This window comes from Chiloscyllium punctatum, chromosome 10 (assembly GCF_047496795.1).
Source record: "Chiloscyllium punctatum isolate Juve2018m chromosome 10, sChiPun1.3, whole genome shotgun sequence".
Classification (NCBI taxonomy): Eukaryota; Metazoa; Chordata; class Chondrichthyes; order Orectolobiformes; family Hemiscylliidae; genus Chiloscyllium; species Chiloscyllium punctatum.
In genome coordinates this window covers 62,427,574-62,453,820 of record NC_092748.1, presented here as the reverse complement: position 1 = coordinate 62,453,820, position 26,247 = coordinate 62,427,574, and the positions used below count along the sequence as shown (strand labels likewise).

Here is a 26,247-nt window from a genome sequence, read left to right as displayed (position 1 = left end):
ACTATATTTCAAAGCAAAACTTAAATTTATATTTATTTTAAATAGTACAATGACTTGGCACAAACGTATTATTGTGAAAACTATTATTTGTCCAGCAATTTTGTATCAAAAGAAATCATTTGTTTTTGGATACTTCACTTAATACACTATCTAGAACTCTGGAGAATAAAGGTGATTTCAGACTCCATTTCTTGAAGACAAATCATCTCAGCTGACATTTTCCCTTTTTCCTGTTGCCTGCCAGCTCTCTCTATGTCAGTCCCAACCCCATATTACTTTACAAATTATTTCTGTAGTCCGCAGTTCTTACAAGGTCTCCCACTTCCTCATCCTTGCCCCATTTAACTTTTGAGCCCAGTGTTATAATGCTTTGGGATATTTCAGAACACAACTGTTAACTGATATAAGTTATTGCAGCAATTAGACACATTCTGGAGTTGATTATTATATGGATGTTTGTTGATCATTTACAGATCATCAAAATTCAGAAACTTTCAAAAGCGCAGTGTCTGTAGAACTGCTTTGCAAACCATACAACCTGTGCATTTTTAACAATGCACAAGAAAACTGTATGGCATAACAGTTGAGAAAAGGAAAGTACACAAGAGAAATATTAATGTTTACATGTAGATGAAGTAAAGTAATGGGATTAAAGGAGGTAACTCTGATATGGAACAATAACTCACACAGGGTTGAGAGTATTCTTTCTGGGCTAAAACGATTCCATCTTTAAATTTTTAAAATATATTATGGAGGAAAGCTGTAGCATAATGGTAATTTCATTTGATTTCATGGGTCCAGGAACCCATGCTAATATCTTACAAAGACAGGTTGAGTAGGTTCAGCCTGTACTCACTGGAATTTAGAAGAATGAGTGATTAACTTATTGAAACATATAACGTTTTTAGGGGCTTCTTAGGGTAGATAGGAGGCAGTTGATTGTCTAGGTGGTAGAGTCTTGAATCTGAGGACAATTAGGACAAAGATGAGGAGGAATTTCTTCTCTCAAAAGGAATCTGTGAAATTCTTTACCACAAAGAGTTATCGAGGTTAGGTCATTAAGTTTAATAAGGCTGAAAAGGGCAAATTTTCAGTCAGTAAAGGAATTAAGAGTAATAGGAAAAGCCAATGAAGTGAAATTGAGGATAATCGGATCGGTCATGATCTCACTGAATGGCAGAAAATATTCAATGGGCTGAATGGCCTATTTATGTTCCTCCATCTTGTGGTCTAATGGCCTTGTTGGAATAGATATCCATGTGGGCTAATATTTTCCTTCTAAAGAGAACTCAGCAGCTAAGCTGCTTCTGACTGAAAATGTAAATACAAAATAAATGGATAAAACATTACCTGTTTTCTAAACTTTAGCCATGTATAGCTGAGTGGTTGTGTTCCTGTGAGCTTGCAAAGCAGTTCCACAGATTCTCCTGCACGGACCTTCATGCTTCCTGGACATTGAAGTATCTGTGGTGGAATAGCTGTTGAAAATGAACATTACATTGGAAGATAAAGAAAGGTTGTTTGCTTTCTATCACCAGGTCAATTTTCATAAATTTGGAAAGATGCTTTTTGCATTAATAAAACTGGAGAAGGTTATGAAAGATTGAATATGTTTTGATTTTTAATTCATGCTTTAAAAACTGACAATTATGCTGTAACTCAATGTTCCAGTTGGACAATTTACTCACCAAAACATTGTGTTCTCGGAAGAATTATTCACAATGATTATGAAACGATTTCGCGGAAGTTTTATTTTCAATATTAAACAACAGAATGAGAAAATGCTTGATGATTTTGTCTGACAGTTTTGTTCAAAATAGAGAGTTTGATCTGTTAATGAAACAATATAGTCTCATGCTACTTAAATGGAGAAGCCTAAATTAGTATCTGTACAGGATTATTAACCTGAAGATGTGTAAATTGCCTTTGAATATTTTACTGACACCATAACTGGTATAAGTTTTGTTTAATAAAACAAAATTCACCACGTGCTTTCCTTGTCAAAGTATAACAAAAATCTGACATTTTGTGACATTATATTGATAACATAAACAATCCAATTTGGCACTGCTTTACATACTTGCCAAGACTGTATTATATATCAACTTTATTATGGAAGACCACATACCTTGTATGAAAATATATGACTGAGCAAACATGTGTTTGTAACAAAATAAATTATAATTATATTTAGCAGCTCCCTCTTAATAAATAATTTACTATTCTTAAATTATGACATTACACTATTCATAATCTCTTCCAAAATACTGATGGGTTCTTCAGGCTTTGCTCAGTAGAGATATGAGTTTCTGATTTTTGGTAGGTCAGTATTTATTGCCCTAATTGTCCTGGAACTGAGTAGCTTGCTGGACCATTTCAGAGATTGGTCAGGAATCAACAACATTGCTGTGGGCCTGAAGTCACATGTAGGCCAGACTGGGTAAGGATGACAGATTTAATTGCCTACAGGACTGAATGGTTCACTAATTTCTGCACCTAATATGGCCTACATGAAACTTCAGTCCCACACAAATGAGGTTACATACCCCCTGAACTGGCTGATCAAGTCGGTAAAAACAATGACTGCAGATGCTGGAAACCAGATTTTGGATTAGTGGTGCTGGAAGAGCATCAAGTCATCCAGTCATATCAACTTGCCTTCAAATGAAAGGACCACCAATTCAGACTAACACAGACTGGTAATAAATGCCAGGCTTGCCAGTGTTGCCTATATTCAATGAATTAAAAAAATTGAAATTGTTTGCCAAAAACAAAGTGATCCTCAAGCGCTAGGTTGTGCGTTTTTAAAAATTCTCTTACAAGCTTTGAGTTACAACTGAAAAATATTAATTCAAGTGAACTTCATTAGCTCTGACAAAGGTAATATTCCCAAACTTTGAACTTGTCTTTTTTCTTTCAGATACTAACATGCTGTGCAGTTCCATATTCACATCAAATTTCTAGTTGATGCAGGTTTCTGTTTTTTTTTATTTCAATAAGCTATTCATTTTGCTCCACTGTTCATTAAATTCATTAACTATAAAACAGTTGCATGACTGATCCACATACCTGTGCTGAAGTGGTTTAATTTAGTCTCAATAGACTTACATTTGAACTTGCTGGCTTCATTCCCTTAAATTCAAAAGCTCATGGTAGATTGAATAAACAAATACCCCAGAGAGTCCCAGCTGACTGTCTGAGGATATTTTTGTTGATCTGATAACGAAGACGAGGAAATAGTTGGTGAAATTTAAGTTTCTTGTTTAATCAATTGTAAATTATTCACCAGCTGGGATATGTTAGAGTCAATTTTCCACAACAAGTACAAACGTGGAAAGTAAGAAACAAGCTCTTCACTGGGGGTCAGGTTATTGGAGTTCTTTTACTTTTACGGTTGCAGACTGTAGCAAAGGGAGGGAAATGTTACCAAAAATTTTTAATAACACAAGTTGCTACATGTTAGTTTAGCAAAGAAGAAAAGGAAACAAAGTTAAACTTACCCTCCTATTAAGAAACATCTTACCTGGTTTGGGAGGAGTTTTTGGAGTTGGTTTCTTTTTTATGGTGGCCTGAACTAAAAGAAAGGACAAAGGATAAACTGAGGACACCAAGACAATCATTTTAGCATTGACTGAGTGACTGTTTCAATGATTGCGCAGCATTTAAATGTTAATTCACTTGAAAATATTTGAGCAAACAAATATCATTCCTCACTGTGATGAAACATATAGTTCTGAACAATTGAAGTCTTGTTTTTGGATTCTATTATTTATTACATTTATACAAAACAGAAGATTAGAACAGACTCGCCATCCAAAAGATCAGTGTCAAAAGGTCACGTTGACTAAATTTGTAGCGTGGTTCAGACTTCTCAATGACCATTTTTTTCTTTATGTGATGTGAACTGATTCCATCCAATTCATTTATTATTTAAAAACATCAAACACAGGACACAGGGAGGATATAATGACCTTCATAAAGTTGTCACTGACTGACTTAAAACCGTGATGCAAACACTGCCACCAATGACCTCAAGTGAGTAGGTACGTTAGCACATATATTCTCTTATCATCCTATTATTGTAACCTTTGTTAAAAAAAAAGTGTTAGGAGCAGTGGAACAATGGTGGGCATAAGGATCTAAGTTAAGGATCAGCCATGATCTGATTGAAAAGTGGAACAGACTCAAGGGCTAAATGGCCAAATTGTATTCTAATCTTCTCTTTAATTAGTAGTATTTTACTCATTAATTTATCTCAAAATATTACAGAAAGCATAACGGATTTTAAAATCCAATGCTTTTAGACTGATTATCCCTTACTGTTCCTACTAAATGAACTAATGTTATCTCATGACATTCCCTGCAAAAAAGTAAATTAGTAAACAAAAAGTACTCTATTTTTTGGTGTACTTTTGATTCTTCAAAAAATGATGAATTAGTGATAAATGTTAGATATTAAAACAAGGAATTAAAGTTACTACATAAATGTTTACATTTCTAGTCATGGCAGAATCAGTATTTTATGAAGATTTGGCATTATTTCCTTACATTTGTACTCTAAGGCCCTTTCCTGAGTAAACAGCCCAGAGGAAAAGGAATTCCTGGATACTTGGATCTGACCTTCAAAAATAGCTGCCCGCACTCCCCATTTTTCGTCTGGGTGGGGGAGGCAATGGGCTACGTTGAAAGTTGGGTCAGGTGACTCATGAAGAGTTGAGAAGGCTGCCAGTTGCTGAGGTAGGCTGGTTGGAATACCTGCCTTGGGGCTCCAGCACTCTGTCCAAAAATTAAAATAAAAAGGTCCCTCCAGCCCTCATCCTACCATTTCCTCACCCAACCAGTAAACTCCCCATGTCAATCCATGCTACCTAATGCCCTCTATCTGTCCCTATAACCCCATATACCTCCTTTGCCATCCGATGCTTCTCTAGACAAAGACCATGGCCCCTCATACCCTCATGCCAACATACTGCTTACCACCTCCTTCACCTACGAGACCAACTTACCTAGTATCCGAGAGTATCCATGTGCACAGCCTCAATTTATGAAAGTCAGGATTCCATATTATTTCCTTAACCGCTTTCTCTACTTGTCGTGCTACCTTCAATATGTAATTCCTGACTCCCTCTGTTCCTGCACCCTTTTTTGATCTGAACCCTTTTGTTTATATTGGTTTTCCTCATTCTTTCTCCAAAACCCTATTATCTCAAACTTTACTGCATTATCCTTTCTTTGATCATTCTGTCAACCATCTTTGTCTATCACTACCATCCCGAGTGTTTACTAATTCCAAAATTTGTTTTATCTGCAAGTATTGAAATTGCTCTCTGTACACCACGTCCAAGTCTTTAATGTATAGTGTGGAAAGCAGTGGAGCTTGCATTGATTCCTGGGGAATACCACTGCATACCTTCCTTCAGTACAACAAACAATCATCCATCACTAATGTTTATTTTCAGTCCGACTTAACTAATTTTATATCCATGCTGATACTACACTATGGTCCATGGTCTTCAATTTTCCTTCAAAGCCTAGTAAGTAGCACTTTATCAAACACCATTTGGAAGTCCATTTATTCCACACCAACTGTATTGACCTCATTCAATCTCTGATACCTTATCAAAAACCTTGATCAAGTTAGTTAAACTCAATTTGCCTTTAAAACATTTATGCTGGCTTTGCTTGATTTACTTATAATTGTCCAGGTGCCTTATTTTTTTTTCTGGGATTACTGTTTCTAAATGTTTTCCCATTACAGAGGTTAAACTGACTGACCTGTAGTTGCTGGTTGATTATTAAAGGCAAATTGAAGAAGGTGTTTGAAGAAGGCTCCACTCGTCCATATCCAAGGAGGATTTGAAGATTATGGTCAGTACCTTTATAATTTTCATCCTTACTTCCCTCACTAAGGGATGATGCAATCCTTCAAATCTGTTGATTTACTTGTACCGTAGTATCAAACTGACATCAGTCATATGCTCTCCTTTCTTCGTGTTTTATCTTACTCTCTAATATTCTTTTGTCATCCAGAAAGCTCTGAATTTGAAAAACTACCAATGCATCAGTTCCAAAAGCCGTTTTCTTGGTCTCTTGCTGTAGCATTATGTATCTACATCTCAGTCATCTCCATTTTCAAATACTTCAATTTTCTTACTGATTTCCCAAGTACCACATGGATTATTCAAATTCTACAGACTAATTGAACAAACTGCTGCTCAAAGCCTATCCTGCAGTAGGTGCTACCACCCTCTCACTCTTGTCTTTCTCATACTTTAGTGGTTATCCGTTTATAAATTTATATTTCAAGATCTATAATTTCAACTATTAGCTGAAGAGGCTTTGTCCCTCTTAAAAGAAATGAGGGGGCCTACAGACTCAAGAGTTAGAGTGGACTCTAGGATTCAGTCCAGAGAAGCTGGACAAGTAAATCCTTTCAGGTAAATTCTGCAGTGTGGCAGAAAGCTGAGGTGAGTGAAGAGACCATGCTGGTGGCAAAAAAAAAGTCATTGGGATAAGGTAGCTCAGAGTAAGGTCTGAAGCATTGAAGCTCTGCTACTGAGGCTAACACAGGGGAGTTGAAGCACATAGAGCTCAGTCAACCAGAGAGTGTCTACCACAGGGTGGGGCTATTTGAGTGTAACCAGGAGGGATCAGGTGAGAAAGAGGGACTGGAACAGTTCCTAATTGAAACAGCAGCTGTCTGGCTGGTATACCATGCAATTGTAAATGCCAGGTTGGCACGCCTGATCCAAGAGCAGTGGGAGAATACGGACACTGTCCTGAGGAAATTTATAACATTTTTCAGTGGGGGGTCAACCGGAGAGTAACCCACAAACAGTCCAAGATGTAGATGGACAGAAGGGCCCATGGCTGACAGATCAAAAGGTATACCAGCTGATCTCTGACAAGCTAATATGGATCAGGGAAGAAATCCAACCCAAGTGGGGACCCCAAAATACTGGAGCTAGAAGTTCCCCAATGTACTGAGCCTGGAGCCTGCAAAACAACATGGCTCCACTTTACTGACTGTGTAGTAAAGTTATGATCAGGACAGACTCCATTCTCAATCCACAGATTGAAGGGTGTAACAACAGGGTAGGCCATTCAGCCTACCCAGGCAAACATTGGTCAGCACACCTAAACCTATCTTGTTAGCTGAACCCTATATCTTAGTCACATGATTGAATCTGCTGGTATATTTAAATTATACCCCTTAATTATACACCTATGGCTTTTGTTCAACCATCTGTTTGCAACATCAGAAGACAGCACGCTTTGGCAACCAGCTCCAGGTTTAACTAAACTCCTGGCTCCGATCTCAATATCTCACAACAGTACAAAAGAAACCCATATTTTGCCTGTGAAATGGACCAACTCCAGCTTATACCTCCACCAACAATTTGACTGCATCTGACCCCCTGCAAAAGGGAGCCTTCTATGCCTAGCCAACTGAAAGAACCTTAATTGGCTGCCAATTTATTAGATTTTCTAATTCATGTGAACTCATTCTGATAACTTAAGTAATGGATTTTCTCTGCAGAATCAGAATGCTCTCCCAGTGGACTCGATGGAATATGAAAAAGGACTTCAAACCCTATGGATATAGCGCTGTAAATTAAAACCATCCCTCAGCACAAATACATACAAGAGCTCAGCATGAGGGTTTCAACATTGTCTGAAGACTATTGTAGTGCAATTCTGCCATTGCCTCATGCAATCAAGAGACTGATCTCCTAATACAATAGTTTTTGAACCTAGCCACTGTTACTTTAATGAATTCCCATTGAGAAGAGTCGTGGATATTTCAAACCTTTGCCCATTTGAGGGCTAGGTGCTGTTGTCATGTCATCTCCAAACCAAGAGGAGAAATGCAAAACTGATCAGGTTGTCAGGACTGCATGGAAAAGGATCGCATTGTTTCATTTATCATACCTGGCTAGACTGTCTGAAATACACAAAGGAGAATTTACTCTTAGCCATCTTGATCATTGGGAAAATGGTTGATGTGGTTGTGATATGTTTGATATGAAACACTATAAAAGGGTGCAAAATTGAAGCAATTTTTACTAGAAGAAGGGTCAGAACTGGGTAATTTCACACAGGCCAACAATCAACGCCAGACCGACCTGCCAAAATGAGAACTGTAAGTGTTCCACCAAATCATTTTAATCTTGGTCTGGTGGGGACAAGGTTCTGCAGGCACCAAGGAGGGTCAATAATGCTTGGCCTGGCTTGTGAAGCTTCAGTTATCATCAGAAGGACCAACCATGTGGAGGATTGTAAGTTATTGGTCAATGTTGAGGGGTTTTGGAGCTGAGAGGGTTACGGTGACCTTAGCTTAACAATCAAATCCAGCTTTGAGCAGAAACATGAAGTTCTGCCTTTGGTTTATCTATTAAGTTTTCTTTCCTACTACACGTGGTGGGTGGGAGCTGACGTTAAACAGTGGAAGGATTTAAATCGGACAAACTCAGCAAGGTGGCAACTAGGCAAAAGTGACAACTGCAGATGCTGGAAGTCAGAGTCTAGATGCTGGAAAAGCACAGCCGGTCAAGCAGCATCCGAGGTGCAGGAAAATCAATGTCCTGATGAAGGGCTTTTACCTAAAACGCTGATTTTCCTGCTCCTCGGATGCTGCCTGACCGGCTGTGCTTTTCTAGCACCACTCTAAATAAACTAAACTCAGCAAGGTGTGTCATTGAGACAAGTTAAGAGGCTTTGTATCAGGACATGACGAGGTTTATTTTATTAAATATGTTTGTGGTTGAGCTAAGATCTGTGTTTGTGTGATTTTGTTTTGTATACAATCCTAAATTCAAGAACCATTGTGAAAGTTTTGGGGAAATACACAACAGCCTATACTAAACAGGAAAGAAAACAATAAAAGCATTATAAAAATCAACCCTTTTTATGGACTGGAGAGGGGGACAGTAAGAATAATTCAGTTCACCTCTCACTCCTATCCACAAAACTAATCAGAATCAATAATTCGATCAGTTGCCTATTATACATTTCAATACATTTCAATAATTTGGTATCCTTTTTGCAAAGCATAGCCAAACCTTTTAGATTTACAGCTATCCACAGACATATCCCATTGGTTATTTCATTGGCAGAGCATATGGATTCATTAACAATATAATAAGAAGACATCAGTAAGAGTAAGTCATGCACACTCTTAAAGTGATGACCAAGTTTCATCGCCCCATTGCAATGTTCCCTAATGTAGGGTGGCACAACCATCAATCCAAGTGGCACAAATTAGAAACAGGCCTAAAATACTAAACGCAGGCATCCCTGAACTGCAGCAAAATTGTCCATTGCTCTGACTTGTAACATAGGCCCTAAACAGAAGATTGAAGGTGCAAACAAGAATGGAGGTGGTGAGAAATTCTCTGGATTACCTTAGCATTGTGAGACCACCGTAGGTGTAGCAATTCAAGAATAAAGCCCACCAGTACATCTGAATGTTGCCCACATTCAGAAACCAAAAGAGTGATAGAGAGGGCCAGCTGAAGTTCCATGAGGTTGAGAGGGAGATTTCTATCCAAACTTCATCCATTTGATTAGGTCTTCAGCTGGCCTATTCCTTTTAGAGATTATTGTCAAATGCCAAGTCTTTGGTTTCTTGGTAAGCTGAATTGGCTCAGTCTCCAGTACGTCTTGTTAGAAGATTATAGTATGGAATGAGGTTATACTGCCTGACTTGTGTTAGTTGGTTCTATGAGCAGTCATGCTTAGCTCCTCAACCCCTTTATTAACGTAACCCTGAAAATGCTCAAGTACCTGCTGAACTACTCTTAAATGGAATCAGTTTCTACCACCATTTCACATGCAACAGTCTAGATCCTGACAACTTGACAAATGAAAACTTTTATGCTCATCTAGATGTTTTTGCCCATGATTATAAATCTATTACTTATAATTTAGATCTACTAGTTAGAGGTTCTTTTTCATCTACTCATCACCTTGAAATCCTATAGAGGTTACCTTCTAATTGATAAAGTAAGGAAAAGATAATTACAAAAAATCAAATATGACATCCAAACTTTGGGTATTTAATCAGCTGCAAAAAGTGGTTTTCCATTTGTTTAAAATCCCCTCAAAGGCAAATCAATCCATCAGGATCCACAGTCGGTATGACTGATGCTGCCCATTCCATGAACTGGACTGGTTTGATGATTCCTTCACAGCTAATGGCACCGGGCGGGCCTTGCAGAATCGCGGAATTGCTTCCTGGTCAACAGGCAAGTTGGCCTTGGCTCCTTTGTCCCGAGGAGAAAGTGAGGATTGCAGATACTGGAGATCAGAGTTGAGAGTGTGGTGCTGGAAAAGCACAGCAGGTCAGGCAGCATCCAAGGAGGAGGAGAATTGATGTTTCGGGCAAAAGCCCTTCATCAGGATTCCAGCACCACACTCTTGACTCCTTTGTCTCTAAGCCTTCCTGATAAACGCCACAGTATTTAATTAATAGAAGGTCATAGAATTCACTCAGGCAGACATTTGCTAATCAAAAAATGTTGAGCCAATCTTGGTGAATTTTTCTCAACCAATTTCTCCCATCAAGCTTTGGCCCAAGCCTTTTACTACAATCAACGGTATCTGAACCAGTTGCTTCTCATAAGAGACTGGAACTGAAGTTGTACCCTTAATCTGTAAAGATTCCCCAGTATAGGTTCTCAGTGTAGCCAAGGTCTTGCACAAACCTAAAGGTTGGAGTCCAGAGTGAACTTTCTTAAGAACTGGTTTTGTGATCACTGAAACAGCTGCATTGATATTGACCTCCGTTAGAACCAGGTGACCATTTAACCAGATGCTTATTTTGATTGATTCTTATTTGGATGTTGCTAAGCAATTTAACTGTTCCAAACCAAATGTAGGTGGACTTTCCAGAGTATGTATTCTCCTGGATAATGACTGATAAGTTCTCTTATTCAATTTAGGTCTAGTAGAACTCTTTTACTGTCTTGAGTCTGCATAATGGCAACACCTACAATGGCTTGCTGGAATGGATCCTGAAGAAAATTTTAAGCATTTGGTTGAGGCTTGGCTTTGATTTGGGGTTTTGCTGTGGGCTGACCTAGAGTCCCTCTGTTCAGAATATGTCCTGAGTGGGGCTACGCAATTGCCTTCACCCAAGTGGTGTGCCCCAAGTTCAGTCAGACTGGTGAGGGTGTCCTCTTCCATTGGGATACCCTGCAATGTGTGCTCTGCTTGCCAAACTTTCCAATGATAAAGCCAGCTAGTAGGTGCTTTTATATGTTTCCATCATTAATGCTACTCTCATCCCCACTAACTCCGCAGAGGCTGGTATCCCATTACCAAATAACTTTCAATTTACACATGGAGTGTCTGTGATACTGATCCAACTCCCTCAGAGCCAGATCTCAGAACGAACAGAATACTAGCTTTTGACACTCCTGTTCTTAACCGTCAGACAGTTTCCTGATCAGACCAGATTAATAGTCCCAATCAGGAAATCCATATTCTATGAGGTCCAACTGGCGGACTTTGTTACAATCACTATAACACTGTCAAAGTAGAAACAGTTAATTATTAAGTTATTCATGCCCTGATGCTAGGCACGCATCCACATAAATTCAGAATATATTTTTCACGAGGCTGTATTGGGTATTAAATTGAAAGCTTATGAGTCTTGACAAAAATAATTTCATTCCAAGCCTCACTCTATAATTTAAAGCTGTACAAGAACAAAATTTGCCATGTTATTTTTTGATTACTCCATGTGTCTTAGTTCATGTACTGATGATGTGCCAACTGAAAGAACATCTGAAGAGCCACTGCTATTAATTAGATCTTTTAAAGTTTTTGACTTTACTAGGTTTTCCATCTGACTAACATAGTTAGACTATCACCTGATGAAGGAGCATCACTCCGAAAGTGAGTGTGCTTCCAATTAAACCTGTTGGACTATAACCTGGTGTTGTGTGATTTTTAACATAGTTAGAGTATGCTTTCCTCAAAGGGAATCCTTCTCATCAGCCCATAAGGGCAGGTATAAGGTACGTTTGTGGGTGCAAATGTTGTTGACTGAGACCATTTCTGTTCTCTTATGTTTGCTCAGCCTGTTTCAGAAATTCAACAGGAATATTGATCATCTTTATTTGACAAGACAAAAACACAATGTGGATTGCAATTCCTTTTGATAAATTGGTTAGTTAAGGCCTTCTTTCCACATGGCACATGTTACCAGTACTTCCAGGGTTCATGCAGGTGAGTCAGATGTTCAGTGTGATGTTCACATCAGACCTCAAAAATGTCATCTAATGATTGTGACTAATCCTCAAAAAACCTTCTCATATGAATTTTCTCAGACAGACAAATCTAAAAGCCTGATGAATCAACTTTGGGGAATAACAATTGGCCTTTGGAACGAAGTAACAAGACCTCCTAATGCTATATGATTAGCAGTCATAAACTAGAATGTTTATAAAAATAGTGACATTGCCAAGAGCAAAGTGATCCAAAGATTAACTTCTGGTTTCACTTCATCAAATTTCCTCTTCTCAAGTTCAGTAAAATATTGCTGCATTTTTCTACATATCTTTTTTCAGGAGAAACTCTATAATTTGTCATTTTTGAAATTAGGAAAATATTTGTGAACACGGCTGAATTGTGACATCATGCAGTGCCCAAATAAAAACTGATATAAAACATCTGACAGTAGGTGAAAACTGAACACTTGTTTCTGATGTTAATGTTGAAGTTAGGCACACTTTGTGTTTTGCTTGCAATACATTGTTTGTCTCAATTAAAATATTTAACTGAACACTCATTTTCCATCTCAAGTGTTCATGTCTTCAGGCTGTACAGTTTCTTTGGAATATTTTACTGAACAAAAGTCTGCTGCTTGTTCATATTTTGTGGGGGCATGTAAAGGTTAAAGCTACAATTTGAGAGATGCCCTTTTTTGGTAATATTGAAAATGGCTATAAATATCTGTCAAGGAAGTGGCTGAATACATAGGTTGTTAAACTGTCATCATAAATGATTACTGTCCAAAAAGTCACTGACACTTCATAGCAATTGTTTTATGGCCAACTGCTATCAATTGATTAAGTAGCCAGGTAGACTGGATATCCAAGTGTTACCTATTCCAATTTAATAAAATTGACTTTTGAACTGCTGAGTATTAAGATGGATAAACTCATTTGTTTACAAGCAGACATCTGGAAAAAGTACTATACTGTGTGGGTGTAAAAATGAAGTGAAGCTACACCAATGTTTTAAGCAGACAACACAAAATGTTTTTCATCAAGGTTAACCATAAGTCAACAGTTTTAACAAAAGAAACAGAGAGACAAACATACAAAAGCATCCCTTTACAACATTTAGCAATCACACATATATTTATGAGCTATAGTCACTTTTAACAAAATAATGTTGTCTTGAAGTTGAGCATTCTGTTCAGAGCTATTGCTATTAGTGGTCTCAGATTGTTTTAAATCATTTCTGTCTACTCTTTGAAGTTGCTTCATACAAATGGTATGAATACATTTAAGAGACAGCTAGCTAAATACATGAAGGAGAAAGAAATAGAAGGAGATGCTGATAAGAGCACATGTAGTTAGATGGAGGAGGCTCACATGTTACATTAATATTAACATAGGCTTCTGGGGTCAAATAAACACAGGCTGCATGCTGTAAAATCCTTTATAATTCGGTGAATTGAAACATGTAAGAAATTCTTTTAAAGTGTCTGTGTTAAAACTGCTAGATAATTGGAATTGGAATTAACTAGATTTGAATTGTATAACATTAACTTGACTAATTTGTTCACCTCCTCCATGCTGCATGTGGCTCCTTGACTTGGTCGGAGAACTGTCCTAAGTTTTCTACTTTTGTAGGTAACTACTGAAGAGACAGCAGCTGGAGATCAGCAAGACAGCTAGGGATTCTCTGGGTAAAGGCATAATGCTCATGTATGAAGTTGTCAATCTCTTTCCAAAAGTGGACCCATGTAAAGGAGAGATGAGATGGAACAGCTTCTCTCAGTTGTTGGTGTTTAGAATTCTCTTCATCAGTGAGCAGTGGACACTAGATCACTGGACATACTCAAGAGTACAAGAGTACAGAAGTCTTACTGCAACTGATACAAGTGCTGGTGAGACCACAGCTGGAGTACTGAGAGCAGATTTGGTCTCCTTATTTAGGGAAAGATATTAATGCATTGCAGGCAGATCAGACAAGGCTTGCTAGGATGATCCCTGGTATGTCAGGACTGTCCTATGAGCATGGGTTGAATAGGCTGGAATTCTATTCATTGGCGTTTAGAAGAATGAGAAGTGATTGAAACAATTAGGATTCTTAAGAGTCTAGGTCAAGGAGGGATTTCTTCCCTCGGAGGGTCATGAGTCTTTGGAATTCCTTGCCACAAAGAGCTGTGGGGGAAGTGTACTTGTGAATATTTAAGGCTGAGATAGATGGATTCTTGATCAGAAGGGGAATCAAGGGTTATGGGGAAAACACAGCAAAGTGGACAGGAGGAATGGGGGATCAGCCATGATCCTACTGAATGGTGGAGCAAGCTTAAGGGGACAAATGGTCTACTCCTATTCCTAGTTCTTATGGTCTTATTCCTATATCACTTCTTCAGGTTATACCTGAAACCTAACTTGCAAGTTTGAAATATAGGAAAATTCTATGTATTATAATCATAAAATCATTTCCATTAATACAATGCAACTAAATTATACCACAAAATTGCAATCTTGCAAAGTTTTGGAAAGTATATTCAATATGAAAAAGATTGCTGAATTAACACTGTATAATAAACAGATCTTTAAACACGAAAAGATTTGGAATAGATTATGGCCTGGGCTCCTTCTAGCATCTCATAACTAACGTGCACAAATTGAGAGGAGGTTGCTCTGCAGGCGTTATCAAATGTAATAATATGAAGGCTTGTGACTGAACACCAAATGTTTTATTGAACATAACCATAATGATAAATTAGAGAAGATGCTCTCCAGAGTTATGCCGACCTAGACACCAGTTTCCTGTGATCTGACTGTGACGTAGCTTTCTTCCCAAATATTCAGCAACTAACTTAAAGTTAAAAGTAATATTCCTTGCTCTCAACATCACCCCAAAGTTCTTTTATGGTACTCCTTCCAATCACCAACATTTGATAACGAACACCCAAGGTCAGGAAGAATCAGTAATCCAATAATAATACCTTGAAATGAATTTACAGGCTGTACTGGAAATCCATTTTGAGGTCGACAAGCCAGTTGGAGTGAATCTAATGAACACAAGGAAGATTGAAGGGCATTCTGAGGGTGAGGGAACAAAGACACCCCCATAACCTCCAAACTTGGAATTTCTTATTTTGTAGATAGTAGTATCACTGACACTTGCGTTGGAGTTCCTTCATGGTATGAACTGCACTCTGCTTCTTCATACATTTTCCATTGGTGAATTTTCAGAGAGCACATTTCTTCCCAAACCCTGCAAGTGCCTTTGATTTTCTGTAATACTTTCCTGAACTGTGGTCGATTAATTTCCTGTGTATTCTGCCCTGGGAATTCTCCCATACTGTTACAGCTTCTGTGCTGGCTTTCTTTTTCAGTCGTTCCAAGGAAGTGTCATATCAGACTCAAAATGTTAACTTTGTTTCCCTGTTCACTGATGCTGCCAGATCTGCTGAATTTCTCCAGCACTTTCTATTTTTGTTTTGTTACAACTACAACCTCTTTCTTTTATAAAACCCTTGAATGTGTTGTCTCTTTCCAAGTTTGTTCCCAGGTGTGTCCTAAAATTTTATGTTTGAATCCCTCCAATTAGGTTCCCTACTCTATCACAGTACTAAGATGGCACTTAGCTGAAAAATGTGTTGCTGGAAAAGCGCAGGTCAGGCAGCATCCAAGGAGCAGGAGAATCGACGTTTCGGGCTTAAGAAGGGCTTATGCCTGAAACGTCGATTCTCCTGCTCCTTGGATGCTGCCTGACCTGCTGCGCTTTTCCAGCAATACATTTTTCAGCTCTGATCTCCATCATCTGCAGTCCTCACTTTCTCCTAAGATGGCACTTAGCCAGGATACAAATGCAAAGACAAACAATTCCCTTCTCATCTTTCTCAACGTATCTTTAGTTTTTGACACAGTTAATTACACCATTCTCCTCCAAACCCTCTCTATTGCCATCTGGCTGAGTGGGACTACATATGCACTGTTCTGACCTTACCTACCCAACAGGAGCAAAAGAATCATCATAAATAGCTTTTTTCCCAGTCCCACACAATTACCCCAATGCTACCCAAGGTTCTATTTAAAACCCCTCTGATTTAGGACAACATGGTGCTGCAGTGGTTAGCACAGCTGCCTCAAAGCATCAGGGACCCGGTTCAATTCCAGCCCCGGGTAACTGGCTGTGTAGAGTTCGCACATTCTCTCTGTGTCTGTGTGGGTTTCTGCTGGGTGCTCCGGTTTCCTCCCACGATCCAAAGATGTGCCGGTTCGGTGGATTGGCCATGCTAATTCGGCCCATGGTGTCCAGGGACATGCAGGTTAGTGGACTATCCATGGTAAGACATTGATATGTAGGGTTGGGACAGTCAGTACGGGTGGGATGCTCTTTGTGTGGGGTGGGTGGGAGGGGGTGGTGTCAGTGGAACTATGATGTGTCAAATGGCCTTTTTCTGCAATGCAGGGATTTTATGATTTGCATCTCCATGCTGTACCTTGGCAACACCATTCAAAAACATAATAGCTTCCAGATTTTACCCAGCCCTGTTTCACCACCACCTCACTTGGCCTGACCGCCATCAGTATATTATCAAACTGCTTATCTGATATCTTGTATTGGATGCGTAGAAATTTCTCCAGTTAAGTACTGGAAAGAGTAAAGATGTTATCTTTGGTTCCTGCTCAAAGCTCTGTTCTGCAGTTACCAACTCTCTGGAAGTTATCTAAGGATGAACCAGTTTGTTTGCAATCTTGATATATCACATGACAATGGATGGGATTTCAAACACATCTGTGCCATCACTTACGCCATCCATTTCCACCTTTGTAATACTGCCTGACCCTGCCACCACTTTTAGTGTACCCACTGCTGAAGCTCTTATCCATGCCCTTGTGACCCCCAGAACTGACTGTTCTAATGCACATATGATCCATTTCCCAGTTCTTACCCTTCATAAACCAAAATTCTGCTTTTTCAATGCTCTACTAATTCCTACCAAATCCAGTTCCCCCAACACCCTGGTGCTCATTGACAGAAATGTCCTTGTTAAACAATACTTTGGTTTTAAAATTTTCATTCTTGTTTTCAAGTCATTGCACAGCTTCTCCCCTTCCTAAATTACCCCCTTCACCCCAAATTGTATCCAGGTATATGTGCTCCTCGAATTCCCGCCTCTGAATCACCACCATTTTAATTACTCTACCATTGGCCCTTAATTACTCTACCTGGGCCCTTAATTCTGGAATTGTCACCTTGAAGGGTTCTGCCTCGATCTCTTGGCTTTCTATCTTTAAGACAATGCTTAAAATTAACCAGCTTTTTTTGGTCACCTTCCCTAAAGTTTCCTGTGAAAATCAGTGTCTTATTTTGTTATATAATGTCTCTAAAGCACTTTTATTATATTGAAGGCACGACTTAAACTATAAGCTGTTGCTCTAGTGGTGGTGATCACACACCCTGCATATAGTGATGGAGTGGAACCCTGTCTTCTTCACATGAGCAATAATATTGATATTTAACTGTTAAAGGTGTGAAGGCAAGTTACAAAACTGTGAATTGCTGCAGTGTTCAATGGTTTATACTTATTTTGTGCATACTGTGTATTTCATTGCAAATAGAAACATGTTTTAAAAGATCTTATTTAAAGCTTGCAGGGTTGTGGATTAATTCTGTAACCCCAGGCATTCAGCAAATCAAAATGTGCACTAGGGGAGTTTTGGTTGAAGATTAAGCTGCAAAGAAGAAAAGTCACCAGATAGTATGTACCCTAGGTTGCTGAGGGAAGTAAGAGTGGAAGTTATTGAGTACGTGGCCAATTTTTCTAATTCTCCTTTGTAATGATGGTAACAAGATCAGCCAGGTGGAGGTCATAGAACATGAGTTTCCTGATTGGGGCTGTTAATTGGTCAGATCAGGGAGCTCTGGCTGACAGATAAAAACAGGAGTGTCAGAGGCACTGTTCACTCTGAGAGCTGGCTCTGAGTGAGTTGGATCAGTGCTTAGGACTTTCCATGCGTCATTAAAGGGTGGTGAAGGGATACTGGCCTCTGTGGAGTTGTATCATCCTTATCAATGGCAGTGGTTCAAAAGGGCTAGTGGATTGGAAATGTTAAATGCTATTCATAAACAAGGACAGAGGGATAAACCTGGCAATTACAGCCATCCTGACATTGGTAATAGTAAACTTTTAAAGGCAATAATCTGCGCCAAAATTCATTGTCAGCTGAAGAGGTATGGTCTAATTTCTGCAAATCTGTTAGGATTTGTTAAAGGCAAATCAGTTATGCAGAAGTTGACTGAGTTATTTGCTGAAGTAAAGGTTTATGAAGATAGTGCTGCTGTTAAAATATTCAAAATAAATTTTACAAAGTACCACAAAATTAACCTATTTGAACAGTTAAAGCCTAAGGAAGCAAAGGGAGAAGGGCAGTGCAGATGAAAAATTGGCTAAGGGACAAATAGCAAACAGTTATTTTCTTGGGGTTCCACAAGGATTGATAGTTGGACCATTGAACTCATTCTCATTTTAGCTGTTCCCATGTCACATGTGATTGCCTTGATATTGGTTTATCACCTTTCATCATATCATTCCATTCATATCAACCATTACTGTGTAATTTGCCCATTGTTTTTCCAGACAGATGCCCTTCCTACTTATAACCCTTCCCTATTTCTCTGGGCTGGGAACTGGTATCGATACATGCAGGCTAGCCTGCAACATTGGCTGAGTGCTTCTGCAGTCAACAAGTTCCAGACTTGTTAGTGCCTGACTGACAGACAGATCTCCAGTGTAAGGACCACTGATTTAATAAATATGTACGAATAATCTGAACCTGGGTGGACAATGCAAATTAGCAAAGTTTGCAGATGCCTCAAAACTGAGAAGTGTAATAAGCAATGAGGAGGATAGGAACAGACTTCAGGAGGACACATACAGAGTGGTTAAAACAGCAGATACTTGACAGTTGCTATTAACATCAAGAAAGAAGTGAGAAATGATACATTTGTGAGGAAAAATAAGGAGGCAATACAACTGAGTGTGAGATTTGAGAGGAAGTGCAGGAACAGAGTCCTGAGAATGTCCACAAATCTTTGAAGGTGGTAGGATGAGTTGAGAAGGCTCTAAAGGAAATAAAATCAGAAATTGCTGGGAAAACTCAGCAGATCTGGCAGCGTCTGAGGAGAGAAAACAGAGTTAACATTTCAGGTCTAATGACCTTTCTTCAGAACTCTTTGAGTTTTGAATCATTCTGCAGTTCTGAAGTCACTGGATCCAAAATGTTAACTCTGCTTTCTCTCCACAGATGCTGCAAGACCTGCTGAGTTTTCCCAGCAATTTCTGGCATCGTTTTGATTTCCAGCATCTGCCGTTTTTTTTGGTTTTCTGTTAAGGAGGTATATATGATCCATGGCTTTCTTAGTAGCGGCAAAAAAAACATTGTGCTAATCGTTCATTTGGATTATTGTGTTTACTTCTGCACATCACATTTTAAAAAGGACATCAAAGCCTGACAGGGAGCACAGAAAGGATTCACGAGGATGGCTCCAGGAATGAGTAACTTCAGTTGTGTAGATGAACTGGAGATGCAAGGGCTGTTCTTACAGCTGATGGTAAAGCTGATGGTGTTTTGCCACCTGGGAGAATTTTGATTCACAAAATGGAAGGAACTATTTCCTTGGAAGAAAGATAGACAATTGGAGGATGTGACAAAAGACCTGAAGTGAGATAGTGCATTTGCTATAGGCAGGAAGCTTTTATTGAATACACTAGTATGCATGCTGGTGAAAGCAGATTTAATAATAATTTTCAGGATGGAAATGAAGAAGTACTTGAAAGGTAAAAAGTAAACAGGGCTATGTAGAAAGATCAGAGGACTGGAAATAACTGATTGTTCTGTGAAATACAGGATTAAGAGGCTGAATGGCCTCATTCTATGATGTATCATTCCATACATAGATTAATAGGTTCAATTCTTAGACTCATATTCCATTCAAACAAGACTATCTGGTGGGAATAATTGACCTTATCAGTGACCTTCATTTATCAGAAAGATACAATAGAGGGTAGAGATTATTGTGACTGTGATATCAATTTTATTTAAGTTTCAATGACAATATTGCTTTTATTATTGCAGAGAGGCAAATTATACTATTATTCTCTTTCTTTATAAAAGTTCTGTCTTGGATTATTCATCATTTTTGATTTAAAATGTTCTGAATTAAAGTTCTTTAAAAGAAACTAAGTTTGCACATTTCAAAAGTCTGTCAAATTTATCACTTGTTTAAAAAGAATCTTAATTCATGATGAAGAAGACAATTGCACGATTAACTTCAAACTCCATTACATTAGCTTTTAATATTTAACATTCATAGCATATTTTGTTTTATAAAGGAGAAAATCACATATCCTGTTCCAAAGGTTAAAACAGCATCATATATCAACACTGAAGATAACAACTTCTTCAGTGAATAGTCTCTAACTAATGGGAAAAGAGCTGAAAGCATAATCCATTCCTTATTTGGAAACTGGCTGGATAAATGATTGTGACTTACCACCGTCTGAAGTGGGACTAAGGGTGGACATCGCCTTCTTTGATGTTTTCTCAGCAGGTTGGGGAGTCTTCAGGGCAGCTGCATCTGAAAAAGAATAATTTTAAAATAACTTGATTAATAAATATTTATCTTCTGTTGCAGGTCAGGGAATTATATAAGAGTAGTAAAATTGTATCTTTTTTAAGATATCGAAAACTTTTCTGTACATCCAATGCTGCTTAATGGTTTTAGTTTTAACTGGCTCTTTGGTGAATACATTAAGTTTTTATAGTGATAAGAAATTGCTTTGGTCTCTGTTAATTTACAATCTTATTATGATGTTATCATAAAATGAAATTATTCTGATAAATATGTATAGACTAATCGACAGCCTCGTTCATTTCGAACACAAAGGGTGAGATTTTAACTTATACAAAAACCTACCGGTTCTGTATTGTTAACAGACTTGAACATTTTTCAGGCTTCTTTATTCAACTCTTGGAGATTATTTTCATTTTGCTTTGTGCTATTAGATATTTGTTTATCTGAGAGAAACCGTGTTCTAACCTTGTGTAATAATTTGTTTTTGCCACAGACTGGTGGAAGGAATTTTGTTTTTCATTTTGCAGTTTAATGACAGGAAGAAAAGACAAACAGCGTTGCATGTAGAGGAATGTTTTCCATTGTGAGTTTGCATGCTGCTGAATACACTTACCAGCCACAGTAACTGAGCAAGAACATTCCATTTTCCCTGCAGAATTCTCAGCTATGCACTTGTAAAGGCCTTCATCTTCAGGCAGGACCTCCTCAATTGCAAGTGTACAAAGTGATCCTGACATAAATAAAAGCTTTTGAGAGTTCACAATCCATATGAAAGTTTCAAATAACTTAACCCTTTATACACAACTTTTTAGAACTAATTTTCATCAACTCCAACTTAATAAAAATATGTTATAAACTTTTCTTAGATCTTTATTATTCAAATGTCACGTATTACAAAATAAAAGTTGGTTGAAGGAACATTTTGACATTTGTAATACTGATGTGCAGTTATATCAAAGATCATTACTGAACAATAAATATTGGACAGTATTGGACAGGGGTGGACAAAGTTAAAAATCACACAATGCAGGTTACAGTCCAACAGGTTTATTTGGAAACACTAGGATAATAACCTGGTGTTGAACAATAAATATCTATAGTCTTCAGGGTTCTAAAAACTTGAATAGAGATGGAAGTTTCCCAAGTTCAACAAGTAACTGAAATGTTATTAATAAATTTTAGTGAACAATTTTTCATATTAAGTATAATATACTGTGAATGTTTATTAAGATTTAAATTAAATCTCCATTCATCCTTGGAAATCAGTTACCTTCTTGTGATATATTAATGAACTTGGATGACTTGATGGCCTTTCCATTTATAGTCCAGGTGACTATTGGAGCTGGTTCAGCAGTAACTCGACACTGCAACAATAAACGTTCACCATCTACTACCTGAGTATCTTTTAATGTTTCCTTAAAAACAGGTGCATTTCCTGTGCTTTCGGATTTCTGATCAATTACTCCACCATCGATACATGAACATCCATTTTTACAATCGCCATTATCATTTAAGTCCACTTTTACAGGTTGAAGGCTTCCTGCGTCATTATTAGCATCTTTGCCAGTCGAATCTTGTTTCTCTGAGCTTAGAGCACTCCTGATGTCAGGCTGCATTTGCTTTAGTGTGATCATGTCTTGTGATAGTTTAGGACTGTTCTTTTTACCAAGTACGGCCCGAAAATCTACCTGTTGGGGACTAGAAATCTTTTTCTCTTCTTCAAATGCATTAGTTGTTTTGACATGTCTGGAAAGTGAGTCTCGGAAGTTCATTTGTTCTGCTGATTGTTCCTTCAGTTCTTCCTCAGAAAAGCTTTTGGTGATCACTTTTTTCCCCAGCACGCAACGGAAGTCTTTTTGCTCAGCCTCTTGCTGTTTGAGTTGCTCTGCTGACTGTTCTTTGGTTTCAACTTTTCTCCTAAGCACCCCCCGGAATGTTTTCTCCTCCTCTGTGTTTCCTTTTGTTTCAGCTATGCTCTTTTTGGCACTGTCTGGTCTCACAAACTTCTCTATGCCATCACCACTAGACTCCTTCGCTTCAACAATGCTGGCATTCAATTGCTCCTTACTGTTACCAGTAAAAAAAAGGGAGAGAATTAACAAGAGGTTAATTTAAAAGCTAGAGAACAGCCCCGGGCTGAAGAATGTTTATAAAAGGGAAAGGCTTATGAAATGAACACGATCTATTACTGTACTGCATCACTGATGACTTCAGTCACCATGTATGGGCATGAGAAAAAGTGAAACAGACTCTGCCTGGCCCATGTATTATGGTACAGCTGTGTGATGTAAACAATTTGTTTGGTCACTTCTGGGGATTAATTTTGAATCTTTTCCAGATAAAACTGGCTGACCTTAGTACAGTCATGCAAAAATAGAACACTCCCAAGTAATGTGGGAAACATGCTTACTCTTCCTTGGCTTCTTCTCTGGAAAGGGAGCATTCTTTGACCAGCAGAGACACGTGGCAGCTACACTTGCCAACTTGGTTTCTGATATTTGTGAAAGAAAGAGATTGAGAGTGGAGGGGTTAAGTTAAATAATACATGGATAGTTCTTAAAGAAGTAAAATGACAATTATGAATAACTATATTAGTAAATACATTAAAAAATGTAGCAAATGCTAGCAATTTTTAAAAAGTTATATTGTTTACTCATTTTGGTTATAAATAATTGCTATCTGTCCATCACAATCCAAGCAACATCCGTGCACAGCGGTTCACATATGACGAGTGAACTGTTTATCAAAGCATAACAAGCCTACTACAATTAGCTGGGTTAGATTGTAGGATGAGATACAATCTGGCTGCTAACGATTCCTCTGCAAAAGAAATGAACTCTTTATACTTATTAATGCGGCGTCCGAAAGATTTGAAGATTGAGGTTGTCAGTAACAAAGCAAAGACCATTAACAACCTGCAGGAATTGATCAACTCTTCCTCAAATTTCCTACAAAGCCATAGCGAGTGACAGAGCAGCATAATCAAGGAGAGCCAGCTGGTGAAGGAAGAATCCAAAACCAGTCTTTACTTGAATAGATTTATTCACAGAATGAAACATTAGTGGTAAATATCTCCTGACTCAACTCCTGAGTTTCCAAGGGATAAATTTTATTAAAAATTGGCCAAGAGTCAGGTTTGGGAAGTTTTCTGCAGGGTTTCACTCTGTGACGTCTAGCGTGTTTTGTCAGTACCTCATCTGATTGGTTCTGCCCCATGCCTCTATGACAACCAGCTTGCACTATTGTGCAATTGCCATAGGCAGAATTACTCACCATTGCCATGATCTCCCGGGATTCCTGGCACAATGTTTAAACTGCAGCTGTGCACCAGGTCAGTCAGGAACTGCCCTGCATGGTTCCTTCTGGGAAGAATTGTCCCTGAGATGGTTGAGAAAGGAAGGTTAGTTCCCTGCTTCACCAACAGGGACCTGGAGGTCATCCTCTTTCCTCAGGACCAGTAGAAGAGACCATGAAACCAGACATTGCTCGCCTGGTCTGAAGGTGCCACCTGAGTCAGTGAAGTGTCCACAGTCCAGAGAAATGGTCAGCAATGTGGAAAGAAGTCGAGAGTATGTTGCTGGAAAAGCACAGCAGGTCAGGCAGCATCCAAGGAGCAGGAAATTTACGTTTTGGGCTGGAGCCCTTCATCATTCCTGATGAAGGGCTCTGGCCCGAAATGTCAATTCTCCTGCTCCTCGGATACTGCCTGATCTGCTGTGCTTTTCCAGCAACACACTCTCAACTCTGATCTCCAGCATCTGCAGGCCTTACTTTCTCCTAGTTGGTTTCAACCTAACTCCAAAGCCTCTTCCAAGGATGGCTCATTCCTGATGAAGGGCTCTGGCCTGAAATGTTGATTTTCCTGCTCTTCGGATGCTGCCTGACCTGCTGTGCTTTTCCAGCACCACACTCTTGGCTTTGATCTCTGGCATCTGCAGTCTTCACTTTCTCCTCATGTAGAAAGAAGGTTAATGATATTTTGCTTTCTGCAAAGGTAAGTGCCATCATTTTCCTCCTGATCTCTTACACTCATTCTAACTCTGCTATTGCCCCCACTTTCCATGAAGGATCATGGTTGACCACATTCACTGTTGCCTGAAGCATCTTGCGCCGGTCACTCTCACCCAGACCAAACTCCCCACACTACTAACCCTGCATTCTCCCTGCACTAGCTAACTCTCTCAAAGGGAAAACCTCACCAACTTTTTCCCACTTGCACCAACAGCTGTGCCAGCCACTTTCAACTCACTAAATTCCTCTCTTTGTTTCCTTCCAGGAACAAATCACCCACAATAGGATAGAGAGAAGTTGGAGATAGGGAGCCAGACATCTGTCCTCTCACCTCTACATGGAGTGGCTCCTTGCCTTAGCGGGAGAGGATAGATCCCACTCATGCTGTGATGCCGAGAACTCCATGTCCTGGCAACCAAATAAAATTCATTGTCAAGTGTTGTGCTGTGCTCTGTCACTGTGCATGTATTTTTAACATGCCCAAACATCTATCACTACTTCACAACTCATTCGCTCTTTTGTCTTCTCATGGCACCAGTGGGTTTTGCACAGTCTCCATCTTCAAGAAAATGGCCTCACAAGTCATTGTCTTCTTTTTCACCTCAGTGGGTACAGTAGTTAGATTAGAGCTGGAAGCACATTCTGGTGAGTCCATTACTGGTACACCTCCAGGTCACTGACACTACTTAGAGGATTGTGGCAAGCCAGTCAATTGCGCGACTCTATTCAGGAGATGGTACCAGAATGTTGACCATTAAAAATTGCATCCAAATGCACAGGAGCAGCAGGCAGGGCTGTCAGAGGCACTGGGCAAACTGACTCAAAGTTTGAAGGACTCCACATTTGTACTGTGCTCCCTCTGGGCATGGCAGTGTCTCGCTGCCTCCATGGACAGGTTGATGGCTGCAATGCAGAGCCAGGTCCAAAATACACACTGTTTGCTAGATATGTTCATAAGCCTGCATCCATCGTTCTAGCCACTGGTCTCAGCATCCATGTAAGGCAAAAGGGGAATGAGGGACCTTGACCCCACTCCACATGCCCCTTTTTCACAAGGAAGCAGAATGATGTCATTGGTTGGGGGATCTTTATCTATCACCAGCTTTTTAAATTGTTGGCATGCAAGGTGTCCTGTGTTGTAGCTCACCAGATTGACACTTCATGTTTAGTTATGCCTGGTGTTGCTTCTGGCATGCCCTCGAATGATGGTATTACTATAGTGGGGAGGAATATGTCCAGCTGTGAGATTCCAGATTGTGTGTGAGTACGATTCTGCTCTTGCTAGGGCCCATGGATGATTAATCTCGAGTTGCTAGATCTGTTTGAAGTCATTTCACATGGTCAGAGAATCACACAACACAATAGTGAAGCAGATGGGGTCTTGTGACAATGGTT

The 26,247-nt window shown here is 39.0% G+C and overlaps 1 protein-coding gene across 2 annotated transcripts in view; it reads right to left on the bottom strand.

Moving 5' to 3' along the window:
• Positions 1–26,247, bottom strand: part of LOC140482229 (myosin light chain kinase, smooth muscle-like) — a 430,871-nt gene that overhangs the window by 89,688 nt on the left and 314,936 nt on the right. For both annotated transcript variants that reach the window (XM_072579340.1, XM_072579341.1), the window contains 6 exons: positions 23,252–23,332; positions 22,112–22,908; positions 21,455–21,571; positions 20,761–20,844; positions 3,524–3,574; positions 1,351–1,478 (listed from right to left, as the gene is read on the bottom strand). In XM_072579340.1, the coding sequence (XP_072435441.1) occupies positions 1,351–1,478; positions 3,524–3,574; positions 20,761–20,844; positions 21,455–21,571; positions 22,112–22,908; positions 23,252–23,332 (1,258 nt within the window). The remainder of the gene's footprint in view (positions 1–1,350; positions 1,479–3,523; positions 3,575–20,760; positions 20,845–21,454; positions 21,572–22,111; positions 22,909–23,251; positions 23,333–26,247) is intronic.